Source organism: Ruditapes philippinarum, unplaced genomic scaffold, assembly GCF_026571515.1.
Source record: "Ruditapes philippinarum isolate M1 unplaced genomic scaffold, ASM2657151v2 ctg1628_1_1_1_1, whole genome shotgun sequence".
NCBI classification, from domain to species: Eukaryota; Metazoa; Mollusca; class Bivalvia; order Venerida; family Veneridae; genus Ruditapes; species Ruditapes philippinarum.
The window spans coordinates 105,340-121,225 of record NW_026862508.1 but is presented as its reverse complement, the minus strand read 5'-3'; the positions used below and the strand labels follow the sequence as shown (position 1 = coordinate 121,225).

General features: G+C 33.1%; 2 protein-coding genes across 2 annotated transcripts; both read right to left on the bottom strand.

The window, feature by feature from the left end:
* Window positions 1–14: 14 nt before the first annotated feature.
* LOC132719332 (cadherin EGF LAG seven-pass G-type receptor 3-like) lies at window positions 15–7,198 on the bottom strand (the record flags this gene model as incomplete). The annotated part of the gene is given in 10 exon segments (XM_060703099.1): window positions 15–225; window positions 555–584; window positions 1,002–1,222; window positions 2,147–2,361; window positions 3,194–3,337; window positions 4,267–4,489; window positions 5,029–5,219; window positions 6,010–6,189; window positions 6,767–6,889; window positions 7,070–7,198. Coding segments are annotated over 10 exon segments (1,497 nt in total). The 5' UTR covers window positions 7,179–7,198.
* A 347-nt stretch (window positions 7,199–7,545) lies between these two features.
* On the bottom strand, window positions 7,546–15,446 carry LOC132719330 (uncharacterized). Its single transcript, XM_060703097.1, has 5 exons — window positions 15,263–15,446; window positions 9,861–10,035; window positions 9,033–9,148; window positions 8,451–8,649; window positions 7,546–7,718 (listed from the first exon to the last, which is right to left on the bottom strand). The coding sequence occupies exons 1-5, from the start codon at window positions 15,332–15,334 to the stop codon at window positions 7,546–7,548; spliced, it is 735 nt and encodes a 244-aa protein (XP_060559080.1). The 5' UTR covers window positions 15,335–15,446.
* Window positions 15,447–15,886: the final 440 nt, after the last annotated feature.

Below are 15,886 nucleotides of genomic sequence, written 5' to 3'. Positions count from 1 at the left end.
AGAAAAAATTGTGCAATGTGTGTTTTCGCCGATATTTGAATTGACTTCGTTTATGGAATAATATATCATTAAAATACAATGTAACATATAATTCAAATAAAGCCACAGAAGGTTTTCATGTACATGTATGTGTAAAGTTTCGGTTGTCAGAGTCTTGGAACAGATCACGGTTCCATTTGGTTCTGGTTCCAAAAATCGAATGTTGTTTTGTCTTGATCTGGTTTTCTGGAATGAAATAACGAGAATAATAAATGATGAGCAAAGCTTGTGAACGAATGTGCATAAACATATAACACTATATAACGTACCGTAATCAATGTTGTAATATCTGTGTCAATATACTTTATTTACGGGCTATTAAACCATGCGTTTTCAATAGTAATTCTGACTTTTATAACCTGTTCTGCATTTGTTTTCCAAATGTTCAATTCCACAATGTGTCATTTTTTGGGTTGTCATTAAGATATGTTGTTGTTGTTTTTGTTTTATATATATTGGTATATAATCTGAACTGATTATATTCCTAGAATGCAAATTGTTTAAAAACAACTTACGGTTGTACTTTCCGCTTTGTAACCTTTGCCCTGCAACATATGTAATATATAAATGTTTTAAATAAATATTGTAACGCCTATCTCAGACTGAACGAGGCAAAAGTTACCAGCATTATTAAGGCACTTGATATTTTGAATTGCTTGAGAAAACAAAATGATAATACATTTTTACATTATTTAAATAAGAGAAACTCAATTTAATGAATGTAAGAAACACTTAAGACAATGTATTGTTGTTCTTCGCTAGATTTGCAAAATTTCTTAGGAAGACAACATTATTTGCTCAGTGTACATCTATGTACATTATATATTTTATTCAGAGTGCTCACTTTCTTTGGTAGTAAAGATCACTTTCTTTGATAGTTAATCCAGTCTTTGTCGTGCAATAATATAGAATAACTTGACTTTTTTATTCAGATACTTATGTTTATCTGTGAAACGACTTACCGTCCATTTTTCCATTTTGTAAATGTTTTGAATTTCTTCATACACAAGTATAACGCCAGGCCAGCTAGAAGAGTGCCAATTACAGCGGATAAAACCACTACCATGATGTTAACCGGTTCATCCCAGAAAGAGGTTGTTGTGGGCGTTGTTTCGGTGGTTGTTGTTGTTATTGTTGTTATGGTTACTGCTGCCGTCGTTACACTAGCTGTATTGTTGGTCTCCTTAATAATAATTATAAAAAAAATAATAAACTTTAAGGCACGAATAAATATACCCTCTTTCAGAAGGGGAAAATATGAATTTTATAACGTTTCGATAATGGTGTTTGAACGTGTAGGTTGCTTCTTATCTGACGGTACTAGACCTAGCAATGACTGTAAAACAGTTTTGTTATAAAAGTCGCAAAATGTTAACAAAGTTTTATGTTGGACTTCCATACAATAAAGTGTTACTCTACCAATTGCTAATTAGCAGCAGAAGTAAATGATGGCCTAGGTAAAAGTGTAATGAGTTACGTTTGAAAACTTAAAAAAAAACTTGTAAGAAAGAAAACAAATCATTCTGTGACATAATTGGATTTATTTTACATAATAATATAGTAAAACAGAAATGTTGCGCTACATTTCACATAGGTAATTTTGTATTGCCGGTTCATGTTGAACTGATGAAGACAAGCAAAAAAGGTAAAAAAAATGGCGAATAAAGTAAATAGGAGAAGTATTGTTTCTTAAGATGATAAAATGACGAATTTATTGACTCATTGAATACTACTATTTTAGCCTTTTATCTGCTGATTTATTCAAATAAAATGGATTACGCATGCGTGGAATATATTAAGAACATTCCATACAAAGTTCAATACAAAACGGGGCTGGTGACGAGGATTGACCTAAAGACACGATGATAATTATTTTATACTAGTAGATATCATATTTGAGCCGCGTAACGACAAAACAAACATAATGGGTTTGCGACCAGTATGGATCCAGACCAGCCTGCAATCAGTTTCTCTACTTGTTATAGAGTTTGTAAGCGAACGGCATGGATCCTGATCAGACTTTGCGGAAGCGCAGGCTAGTCTGGATCCATGCTGGTCGCAAACCTATTATGTTGGTTTTGTCGTGACGCGGCTCATTTCTATTAACCTTATAAATTATATCCAGAGTTGTCGTACTTGACAGCGGTGGCGTTCCATGGTCCGTCGCTGTTATGGTAAACGTAAATATATCGCCGTACGTCATAGATATTGCTGGATACGTCATAAGAAGTACCCTACCATTCGAATTCATATGAAAGAAAGATCCGGAACCAGAAGTTATCTGCGTCCATGTATATGAAATCTCCGCATTTAAGTCGGAATCTGAAAGAAATCGAAGGAATGTTTCTGACATTATCATTCATAATATTGGAAATAAGTTTATAGGATACCCTTTTAAGTTTAACATATACATCTTTTGCGAATGCATAAAAAAGGTATTGCATGACCGTGCATATGTATTTTGACGTGAGTCAATTGCGCAGAGGCTCGCATAAAATATTTTTAATCAACTCGTTCAATAAAATTCAGTTTAAAACTTACACTCATTCAATATCCCATATTTAATGATATTTAAAAAACAAACTGAAGATCGACAGACAGGGCAGAAATCAAAACGGATCTTGATTGATTTGATGAGCGGAAGTAGCATTAGTCTGGTTCTTTGTCTGCTATTCTGCGATAATGTTGTAACTTGGGCAATTAATCCAGAGTTATCTATTATCCATCCATGACGTCTACATACAAATAGTTTGTTAGATAGAATGTTATATTAGTTGTCAGTCATACTTTGTAATTTCTTACTTCATAATCTGTTCGGCTGACGCGGATCTAGCATAGTTTGTCTCGTATGTGCAACATCCTTACATTTATCAACTTACATTTCTAGTGAAAATCACTAAGCAAAATTTGTTGAAATCTGCAAAATTTTGAGTAGTGACCCTTTCTGGAAAACTAGTAAACTAGTAAAATGTCAAACCTTTCTCCCCCAGTAAAATATGCGAAATATTGAGACTACCTATGACGAAAAAGGTTTCTTGTTCCGCGCCTGATCGATACAAATGTCATCTTACACTGGGTATTATGTACAAAACAACTGTTGATCTAAGGCATATGATATGAAAAACGACACAGAGGCTTCACTATAGCAACCAACCTTTATCCTTACACATCATATTCATCAATCTGACCGTTGTTGTCGGGCTGTCGGACTGATCAATGTAAGATATATAACCGGTATTAGTGAACTGTGGAACGTTATCATTTACATCCTCAATTGTCACACTAACTGTTGCTGTACCTGCAGTATAAAAATGAATACAGTGATACCTGTGAATAAAGGTCGCCTATATGAGAAACAAAACATGGTCATTATAGACAGGTGGTCATAATGTGGAGTTACTTTTATTTCATTTTATCAATAAAAGGTTATCAAAGAGTCGTTGGTCTTTATTTACAGGGTAACCTTTATTCAAAGGTGGTTCCTAACACAAGTTTGAACAAAGGAAATTATAATATATTTGTTAATCCTTTGTTAATGTCATTTAGATTTAAAAACAAAACTAAAAATGACACTCATGCAGACAATTGACAGAAGCATAGCCCGTCCTTATATATCGCAAAGATATCACATGGTATACATACCTTCTTCTTTGGTGATTGTCGGAACCATAATTATTATGTGTAATGAGTCAATGGGCGTGTGAGTTATTTTGTTTAACTTTCAAACATTCAGTTCCCTAATGCTAAAACACTAGTTCGAAGAAGGACCTACTTTAGGCATCATAATTGTCGCGAATAAAACCAAACTTTGGTTAATTCTTATACTAATAATTAAGTCATTATAATTCTATAATGAATGATGTAATTGAGTTGAGAAATAAAACAGCCAAAACTGGATTAATCGAGTATAATATACATCCAAAAATCGAACTATTGCGTATAATAAAACATCCAAAAATGTATCAATTGAGTATTATTTAACATCCAAAAATGGAACAATTAAGCATGAAAAGGATTATAACAATGTCATGCAAAAAAATGGAATAATTGAGTATTATATAACATATAATAATGGAACAATTGAGTGTAATATAATATCCAAAAATAGACCAAATGAGTGTAAAATAGCATCAAAAAAATGGAACAATTCAGTATAATTATAAATATCCAAAAAAGATTCAGTTGTGATCATATACCATCCCAAAAAAATGGATCAATTGTTATTACCGGTCAGTCCTGCAGAATCCGTACACACTGCAATAAGCGTTACGTTAGTTGAATGTGACGTATCAACGTCATAAGCCGTTGCAAATGTTATAATCCCCGACGTTCCTTCAATGGAGAAATACGAACTATCTGACGTTGCGGGATAATCAATAGAGAACGTGTAGGTGTCGCCTAAATCTTCATCTGTAATAATGAAGCCCGGGTCAACTGTCACTGATCCAGCCTACAATAATATGTAGAGCTATTTTCTAATAAAATCAAAAATGATTAAAGAAATCGTTTTATCTTTTCTCCCGATTTTCAAGGAATTCAACTGAGATCCTTAAGCCTAAAAAATGTGTTATCATTTCTTAAGTAGACCAGCAAGAGCATTTAAACAGGACGATACGCAACAGATAAGTGAGAAATGGATTCAGAAATAATTTAAAACATGTTATTGTCAATGTTTTTGTTATTCGCCCCCCCCCCCCCCGATTTGCAAAGTTTTTCAATTTTTGTCATTATTGATAATTAGAATAAAAAATTCTTGATAAATGCAGTGCGCGAATAATCTGAGGTGGGTTTTATTGCACATCGGAAACCACGACAACAACAACATTACTGACATTATTAGCAGTTATATACATGTCAGATACGTTTCACTTGTTTTAATGAAAATGAGGATGTTTGGACTGGAATTCCCATGCGTGTATTACATCAAAATATGAGCATAAAGACTGTGGTGCCAACTTCATTTTTTAGTATTGCCAGCCTAATACTAACGTTTCCTTCAAACATTGTGACGTAATAAGTCGAGACGTCAAAGGAACACTTTTCGGGAACATCGTTGATGTACAGTGTTAACGTGTACGGGCCATTTATGGCCTTTCCATCAGTTGCCATAAATTCTATCCTGAAATAATTAACCTCTTCGTAATCGAAATATTCATTTGACTGGAGTCTCAGATGTTTGCCTGAAAATGCAAAATAAAATGAGCCGTGTCACGACAAAACCAACATAATGGGTTTGCGCCCAGCATGGATCCAGACCAGCCTGCGTATCCGCGCAGTCTGATCAGGATCCATGATGTTCGCTTTCAGCTTCTCTACTTGTTATAGGTTTTGTTAGCGAACAGCATGGATCCTGATCAGACTGCACAAATGCGCAGGCTGGTCTGGATCCATGCTGGTCGCAAACCCATTATGTTGGTTTTGTCGTGACGCAGCTCAAATTGAACTTTAATTTAATTTGGTATCATTTTAGCCATTAAAGTGACAATTTCGACTGTACTCGTACATGTACATTATGATGTTTGGAAGTAGTTTGACATAAATGAAATAGTAACACAAGTTTGTGTACTAAATAGTCAGTGAGTCGTGAATAAGAAACTGGTCTCATGCGTTGGTAATTTTGCAATTTTAGACCTCGAAATCCAATACATACTTTCTATAAAAGTCATCCTTATAAAAAACGCCGAAGAACCTAAAACCAATGAGACTTTTAAGACAAAAACATTATATACATGTAGATATATATCCGAATATGTGCAATTTCATATTAAAAAAATAAATAAATAAATGAGCCGGTCAATAGTAAACAGAGCAGTAAGGCCGATGGCGTAATTTACCGCCATTTATACTGGAAATAATTTTATTTATCTTACATCGATCGTTGCTGGTCTCGTTTCTTACCATCTATACGAAAAACATATAAAATGATGCGCTTTTGTATTAAAGTTTACATAATGACTTTAAACGAATTACCTTGGTGAATATAAAATTTTGAAGTGTAAGCTGCTGGCCAGACGGTGAAGGTCAATGTCACACTGTCACTAGGGTCAGGGTCACTAGTGTCCAATGTGAATATTACACTGTTAGTTCCCATGTCCTCGTCCTTATATACAGTGAATGGAAGGTTCTCTATAATCGGCACCGTGTTGGTATCTGAAATAGGAAAATATATATTAAAACAGTTATAATTGATATAGTTCATGTAAATGTGTTGTAATGCTTCCGAGGGATTATTCTTTTTCCAGATATTTCTTATATTTCTGCAATACTTTTCATTTATAGAGTTTTTAAACGAATTCATAATGCATGTATAGACGCAATAATGAGTTTCAGGGAAGTAACTAGCGCTTCATTCTTGGAACTCAAGATTTTGATTATCTCCCTTCATATGTAATGTAAGTGGAGCGTAGCTTTATCTCTGTTCAAACCAAACGTTTGCTTATTTCTGGAACAAATAACATATTCGTGGGAATATTAATTGTCCTTTGTTTCTATGACCTTTTCATTTTGTTGTTGTTGTTGTTGTTGCATTTGGAGACAAAGCAACCATGTGATAATAATATCACGTATCATACGTGAAAACTAGCCATGAAGGAATTTGGGTCGAACCAATAGAAAACAAAATTATGAAAAAATCTCGACAGAGCCCTTCATGGGACAACTTGCATACTAAACTTTTAATCTGCTACCAGGTACATCTTTAAGACACTCCAAAATCTGAAATTCTTACTAGATAGTAAAATCTTCAAATCTGCACTGGTGGTGGATTTGGAATCGGATACTGTGACCGTTAGTAGGTAAGCACCGTCAACTGCATATGTCAGATCCTTTACCACTGAAATTTCCCCACTCACTGAGGAAAAGAAAGAAAGAAAGAAATGTTAAAGATACCAATTTACACCTCAATGTTTAAATTTACGAGATAAAAAAAAACTCATTTACACAACTTTCATTTTTCATCATGAAATCCAATAAAGAAATCCAATATACTTTATATTTTGATATAACATATCTAGATATAAGTTTACCTTACCTGCGTCGATTGAAAACAAATCAGGCGTAGCCGGAAATGACGTCATCGAGAACGTCAACGACGCACTATCAGCATCCGCTGCTGTCACGGTAAATACATTCGTACCCATGCTAGAAGAGCTGGCATCTAAAGACAAATTGTCTGGAGAAAAATAATATTATTTATTACATAATTATATTTAGAAATAAATAAATAAATTAATTAATAAAAACTTTTATTATAACACATCGGGTTTTCTTCATTGTTTGATTCATAGAATAATAGAATCTATAATAATTATTTTTAATAATTAGATTGAATAATTTTCTGTGGCGAGGTGTATATGACAAAATGGTTACAACCAGTCTATGTCGAAAATAGATCTCGAAGTACTGTATATAATGTGAACTCGATTGATGTGATATAATATAAAAGCAGTATGTTATAAATCACATTTTTTTCAATCACATTTTTTTTAATAAAATAACAATGTGACGTCACTTTATATTACCTGGAAGGTTGGTGAACGTTGGAGCGGAGTTTGGTGTTATGAATACTACAATATCTGATGTGGAGGAACCAAAGTCGTCCCAACACTCTATAGTGACAGTGTATGTAGGGGTTGTACTAAAGCTCAAACCTGGATTGCTTTTTAAATACAGCTGATATTCTGTAGATAAGAATAAAGAACAATTTTATGACTATCGTCCATCAGTTACTTAAAGACACAAAAGATTCAGAAATGAACACATTTTCCTCTTTAAAAAAGACAAAAGTGTGATTAACAATGGAGTTTTGCGTGCATTAACATCTGTAGAAGCTCGAAGGCGTATTAAAAGTCCGAGTCTGCAGGACGAGGGATTTAATAAGTAGTTGCAACAAAATACGTGCAACAAGGTCGCTTGGTCACAAGAATCTTTCCGCTAATTCATGTTTTCTTCCCCGTTAATGTATATATGCGCCAGGAGTTTTAATGCATGAATGTCGTAATAATGTTTTACATGTAAGGGCATGTTAGATGCTAATCATCAAATTTAAAGAAAATGGCGCCTAATGTAAAGTAATTTATCAAACATGTAGTAAAATGTTAAGAGTCATTAACTCTACTATAATACCAAACACTTTATCATTACAAATGTACATACATGTATTACAAATGATGCAAAAGGTTGTTAAGCTGCATGGTCAATTAATAACTTTTTCGAAAATGTATAAGCTTATTAAAAAGTGTTACGAAATATAACATTTGACCGGGCTTATTGGGCCTTTAAAGAAATATCAAATGTATTTGTATAAATATTTTCGCACAGAATCATCCCGAATCCTGAGAAGCAATGAGTTCATTAATTTTATAAAAACTGCTAATTAAACGTTTTGCTTACATGTATGCATGTATACCTACCCAAAGCTGTTGAATTCCACCACATATCAAATATGCTAGACGTCGGGTTACTGTATTTGACGTCACAAACAAACGGATCGTTTTCAACGTCACTGACGTTTGGTGTATAAAGCTGTGTTTGTACATCGATGTTTTCGTTGACTGAGATCGGTGATGTTGCAGGTGTTACAGATGGAGGCTGATTTGGAATGACGTCAATCTGAATCCAGGTACAGAGTGACGTCACTTATACATTCAGTATCATAAAGGCTTAATAAAATGGTTCATAGTGACGTAAAAACTAATAATATGACGGCCCGAGACGTCAATCTTAAATAATTCTTAAAATATGGAGCATGTAATTATACAAATCGTATGAAAAATCACAATAACTCTTGATTTATGAATTAATTGAAATAATACAAGGTTTTCAATGTGTTACGCCATAAGGAAGTATTCAAATATTTTTACACATTTGAAACGGAAAAGGTTCACATCGGGAACACCAGCAAAGGTCCTCAAAACTTGTCTTTTTTAATCAGATAGTACAAAAATGCAATGAATCTAAATTATGCTTCAGAACTACATATTTTAAGCGTTTACCAGTATATTTGTTGTTCCGATCTCTGACTGGGTATCAGTGCACGATACTGAGAGAGTGAACGAGGGCAATGTGTCGTATTCTATTCCTCCTCCTGTCAGCACGTACAATTCAAATACTGCAGACGGTTAAAAAAAATGCAGATGATAATAGCATAGCAAACAAAAATAGTAAAGTAGACGATAAGAACATAGCGTACGATAACAACATAGCAGACGATAGCAATAAAGCAGGCAATAACAAAATAGCAGACGATATAATGACGTAGCAAGCGATAATTATACAGCAGACGATATCCACATAGCAGATGATAACAAAATACCAGACGATAGAAACATCGCAAACGATTACAACAGAGCAGACGATAGTAACTTAGCAGACGATGACTAAATAACAGACGATAACGAAATAGCAGACGATAGTAACATAGCAGACGATATTAACATAGCGGACGATAACAACATAGAATCATAGCAAAAGATGGCAATATAGCAGACGATAGTTAAATAGACGATAACAACATAGCAGACGACAGTAGGTGATAAACATGACAGACGATAGTAACATAGTTTCGTCAAGTAAAGAAACTTCCGTTGATTTACATCATGTATATTATTTAATTGCAATACTAATTAGCTGAAATGACGTTTGCGTAATAATTTCACGTTTTCTCTTTTTATTCATTTAAGCTTAGAACAAAAATCAAACTAAATACATAATAACTTGGAGGCTACGAAGTTTTTTAAAATTATATCAGTGGTATCATTTTGCAATTTGCACATATTATGTACATTGTACTTAACTAATGTAAAAAATATTCATTAACTAACGTGTATTATCAGCAATGTTCTGCCTGATGTCGAACTCTCCTGAGTCCCCGCTGTGAGTACATGACGTCACGTCACTACCGTCAGGATCGATGACGTTGAACGAATCGAGCAGTGTTTCTGTCGTGGCATCTTCCCGGACTTGTATCGGCACACTTATGTTTGAAAAAACTGGAACCTGATTATGTAACCATATTAACCATTTATTATGATCATGAGATGCAAAATACCCCTCAGTATTTAGTGTTTTTTTCCAGTACAAAGAGCAAACAAACTTATGTTTTAACTGTGGATTTAGAAAACTTTAGATGTTCATCACTTTAGTTAGTAGTGCCACGTGTGAACATTTATGCTATAGATAGCAAAAAATATTAAACAAAGTGGTATTTTGACTTCTGTACAATTTACTATTATCATTTTCATAACTGCATTTTTTTCCAAAATGACAATTCAGCTATATGGCAAAATAGTAATGTATAATAAACTGTAACAGGACATCAAAAATGAAAAGACCATTTTCAAAGTATCACTAGAAAGAGATGGCGTGCCTGAATAATGCCATGTCGTGGGGCGCAATGTGACAGCACGAAAATACGTTTGTCGTATTTTGCTCCGCGGGGCGAAAAGTAAGACAAAGTTAGCAGTCGTATCATCGTGTTTTCGCCTGGCACCCCGCGGAGCTAAAATACGACATGGTACAAATAAGTCACCATAAGAACCCGTTCATGCACATATCACGTGCACGACAGTTATATTCTTTGATATTTATAACATACACGTTATATTATATTGTGTATATATTAAGTGAACCACACTGTGGTGCCGTTATATGTCGCAACGACGCTAAATGTTGCACTTGCCGCTAAATGTCGCACTTGCCGCTAAATGTCGCATTTGCCGCTAAATGTCGCACTTGCCGCTAAATGTCGCACTTTTGGCATCAGTTTCGGATGAATTCAACACAACGAAAAGTTAAGAAAGATTCAATTAAACTGAAATCACAGATCAAATTTTTGTTTATATATATTGTGTCCGCCTTTCATCTACAAGCATGTTTGCCTGCGGTTTTATCGGTATTAAATGTATTATACTCCTTTATTGTATATGTGCTATTTTTTGCCACTAACAGATTACAATTTTACAAATTTCATTTATGCAATCGTCACTTAACGTGACGTTCCCAGTGCGTCTTTTCTTGAGACTATTATAAATTCTGCATTTGTGGGCAGAAATATATTTACTATGATGATGAAAAAGTTCTGAAACTTGTTCACAGTCTGACAGGAAATCAAGCGCACTCTTATTTTATTATTTTATTCGTAGTGTACCTTTATCCACAATAGAGGCTTTAAACTACATTGTGACTTTTTTTCTGATTACTAAAAACATGTTAATTTGAAAGGTGCATCGAAAATGAGTTTTATTGACACGAAGTTAAAGGGAAAACAAGATTCGAAACGATCACATTTTCCTATGTATGTAAGTAATATGTTATGTCATTCACTGTTGTGTTCATAGACGTAGGTATTCGTTCTATTATTATATTTTCACGTAATGTGACATGGCTTCGGATTGAAGGACTTATTTTGATTTGAAATTAAGTTTAATGTGTGTCATTAAAACGTGTTTTAACTTCGGTGCACCTATCGTATTCTTGAGATAATATAACAAATGAATGTATAAAGGCATATGCTACAGTTACATAGGCATAAACTGTATAATACAATGTTTTAAAATACTGGATGAGCATTTGCGTACATATGACCACTGTTAACACCACTGCACATTGACAATGCTGGAACCGAAATTCTTTACCAATATAGAGATACATGTATGCGTACTTTTAGAAATTTTGATGTTCCCAAATTGATAGAAAGTTCTAAAAAATGGGATTTTAATAAACCAATTTAAGACTTATTTGTGAAAATAAGCCTTCTTATCAATTACACATGTACAATAATAAAATGGCATATTTTAAAATCTACCTTGTAATGAAAGGGGGGACAACTATTTGTCCATTTCTCGTAAGAGATGGGGAAATCTTGTGATGATGTGTATATGGTCGCACGGTCACTTTCTTACATGTCCTCTCTGTGAGTAAATGGTCGAAAATCTCTAATATATTGACAACGTTTTCAAAGAAGTTTTGGCATTGAACCGTCTGGTGCAAAATCTTCTTGTTCTTAAAAACTGTTGAAATGGTAATAAAGACTTGAAAACATATTAGGACTTATTTACTTCTGTTAGGTAGTTTTAAAGGCATGAGTTAAGGACTTTTGCAATGTCTGTAAACTATTTAGGAATTTGAATGTCCTAATAAGTTTGTTTTTTAAACACTTATTAGGAGAAATATATAATCTTTATTTTTTTGTATAAAAAACCTTAATAGAAGGTACAAAGTTCAAATTAGGTTTCTTTTTATATTTAAATTAGTGTTTTGAAGTAAAATAGTATTTCCCAACTCCTGATAATGATTTTATTCCTTCTAATTACGTTTTTAAAATTTATAATGTATAGTTTAAAAATTGTAATACCTAGGTTTATTGATCCTTATAATGAGTAAAATTCCTATTTAGTTTTCAAATTGTTATAAGATTTTTATTTTTAGGAGAATGAAAAAAAAACTAATAAGTTTATTTTTAATTACAAGTGAAAAAGTCCTTATTAGACCTTTAAAACTCCTAAACGGTAGTAAAAAGTAGTGAGGCTTTTTTAATCCTTATGATGATTTCAACAGTGTTTTTAGAACATCAAGATTTGGCACCAGAAGGTTCTATTCAAAGACACCTTTGCAAACGTTGTTATTGAGATTTTCGACCATGCGACCACATACATGCATCGAGGACATATAAGGAAAGTGACCGTGCGACCACATACACGCATCACAGGATTCCCCTTCTCTTACGAGAAAGGGACAAACTGCTGTCCGCCCTTTTGAAAAAGGGCAGACTAAAAATTATGCCTTTGCCTTATTGCTATTGATAAGGAGGCTAATTTTAACAGTATTTCAAGAATGGTTTATATACGACAATAGTAATGCAAACCGAACGGGTTATCGGTTTAAGTCCTTTTAAGTCCGCAGTGAAATCTTAGAAATATCATAATTGATTTCTTGGAAAATTTTGAGTTTTAATATTTTTCTACTTTTCATTCTCTGTATAGAACGATATATGACAGAATTTATTTTAATTTTCCAAAACATGAACGTTTCAAATACGTTTTATATGCATTAAATATTGAAGGTTTATTTCACACTTTGTTTTCAAATACTAACGGTTAACCTGGGGGCATTTTTGCTAAGTTCGCATTTAATTTCTATGTTTGACTTACTCTACTTGTAATAAAATGGTAACGTGATAGGCCGCAATAAAAAAAAAAGATTTAACTTGAGCAGCCGACAACTCTGAAACTGGTTAGACTATACATAATTGCAAGTCTCATCTTCCAATACATATGTACAAAGCTGAATTTGTAAACTTTGCTTGCTCCCGTTTTTTTAACTATCAATCTGAAATTTCGAAAGTTAGCGATAAGTACAGAGCTCGTTCAATCTGCAAGGATGATACAAAGGTAAAATCATTTCGGTTCCAGAAGGGTAAGAGGTGCAGTGTTAGTAACAGTGGGTCATATTTACACAATTATTTTTTTATATAAACTCATTCAAAGTTTTAACAAAATTAATTCTTTTATTAATTTTTCAACTTGCTTTATTTCTATGTAACTGTAGCATGTGCCTTTAAAATTTCATTTGTTATATTTTCTCAAGATGGAAAAGTTATCAATGCGATTGTTCAACATTTCTAGTGGCACACTGTAAACTTAATTTAAAACAATTCATGTGACCCTACACTAGAAAGTTCCATCAAAATTCAATTGTCATACTTCACATCACCTGAAATGTATAAATGAATCTCTACGTTTATGAACACAACAGCGAATGACATAACAAATTACTTACATACATAGGAAAATTTGATCGTTCCGAATCTTGTTTTGTCCTGTAACTGCGTGTCAATAAAAGCTTTTTCGATGCACCTTTCACATTAACATTTTTGTCATCAGAAAAAAATCACAAATGATAGTTTAAAGCCTCTATTGTGGATAAAGGGACAATACGAATAAAATAATAAAAAAGAGAGAGTTTGATTTTCTGTCAGAATTTTAATAAGCTTCAGAGAATTTTCCATCATCATAGAAAATACATTTCTGCTTAAAAGCGGAATTTATATGGTTACGTGTTAATAAAAATATATTTCGATGCACCTTACATATTAACATTGTTTCTGTCATCAGAAAAATTTAACAAATGATAGTTAAAAACCCCGATTATTGATACACTTTAAGGTACAATTCGATTGAAAATAATAAAACAGTGAGCATGATTTTCTTTAAGAATGTTAGCACGTTTAAGAGCATTTTCCTTCATCATTGGCAGCCTCGACAATACATTTATGCCTTAAACGACAGCCGTTTCACTTCGGACTACCATTCTCAAGAACTCAAAAAAAGACACACTTGGTTGATATTTAACATACTTGAATTTAGTGATGATTGCATCAATTAAATTTATAAAACTGATGGTGAAAAAATAATATCACATATATTGTATTACCTTTTATATCAATAACGCAGACAAACATGCTTGAAGGTTTAAGGCCAACACAAAATATAAAAAAGAATCTGATTTGAGATTTAATTTTTATTGAATCTTTCTTGAATAAATTCATCTCAAGCTGATGTCGTAGCTCCAATCTACGACATCTGGGTTGCTAAATGAAACGCGTATACAAATGTGTTTAATCACCAAGGGGCTATTTGGCATACATTGTCGTCGTCAATTAATATTACCGAACTAAAGATGACTTCAAAGTCAACCAAAATTTTTCTTTGTTGTTTTTATTACAAACAAATCCTTTTCCTACCAACCCTACATATTCGTTGGAAGTTATTGGGCAATAATACGAGTTGTTAAATGAATTAGCATATTAACGACCCCGATTTTAACGTAGTGTTGTTGACATTTAAAGTTAAGGAAAAATATTCGCATTTGAAACAATTGTTGGTTTGTAACATTTTTTAACATACAAAATTATTTTGAACATTTTTAAAGGCGACGGTAAACGGAACATTTTAGCAGTACGTATTGCGACTTTAAGCGCCCAAGTGGGGGGGAACATTTAAGATCGTTGCAACATATAACGGCGCCACACACACACACAGCAAACATATAACAATAATAAAAATATCAAAATAATGTTTAATGTAACAAAAAGATTAATGACCGAAACAAGAACGAAAACTTATCTTCAGTTTATAATACAGTTTAAGGGAACACAAATTTCGGGAAACAGATTAAATTTAATATAATTATAAAAAGGTATACAACAAACTTTTAACAAACTCACCGTGGTTTGAACAATGCTTATCTTCGGAAAATATGTTAGAATAAAAATATAGAAAATCCGATTTATGGCCATTTTATAACATCACCAGTAAAGAAAAAATGAAAGTTCAGTGATTTTTGTTTTGTTATAACATTATACAGTACTTTAATAACGTACATCGTGAATTGTTTGCTTAAAATTTGAAAAAGTACGGAAATGGCTTTTGTGGACATTAAATATTGTGATACTCTACATATTTGATATGGAAGTGAATCGGTGCAATAAATGAACGACCACAATAATCAGTACAATATTTCAAACTGCAAAAAACAGAGAGAACTCCGAAAGAAAGGAAGGAAGGAAGGAAGGAAGGAAGGAAGGGGGGAGAAGGGAGGGACGAGGAAGGAGGGAGGGGGAGGTTTTGGATGGATGGATGGATAGTTTTCCCACTGTTGATAACCTAGTATTTTCTTCGTAAATTGTAAAAATCTTTCAGAATTAAAGAATGAATTAATTTCAATAACACATTCATTTTGTTTCATGATCAAGTTGCAGTCCCTTACTTCTATTAAATTATCAAATGGCCAGTTTTATTCTCCGTAACTCTTTTGAATACGTAATTCTACGTAATTTTTGAATGATGAC

Excerpts from the sequence above, each read along its gene's own strand:
- LOC132719330 (XM_060703097.1), bottom strand. The coding sequence starts at position 15,334 with ATGGCCATAAATCGGATTTTCTATATTTTTATTCTAACATATTTTCCG. Across the intron at positions 10,036-15,262 it reads TAAGCATTGTTCAAACCACG|GTTCCAGTTTTTTCAAACAT; the intron begins GTGAGTTTGTTA and ends TTACATAATCAG. Across the intron at positions 7,719-8,450 it reads GTGGAATTCAACAGCTTTGG|AATATCAGCTGTATTTAAAA; the intron begins GTAGGTATACAT and ends TCTTATCTACAG.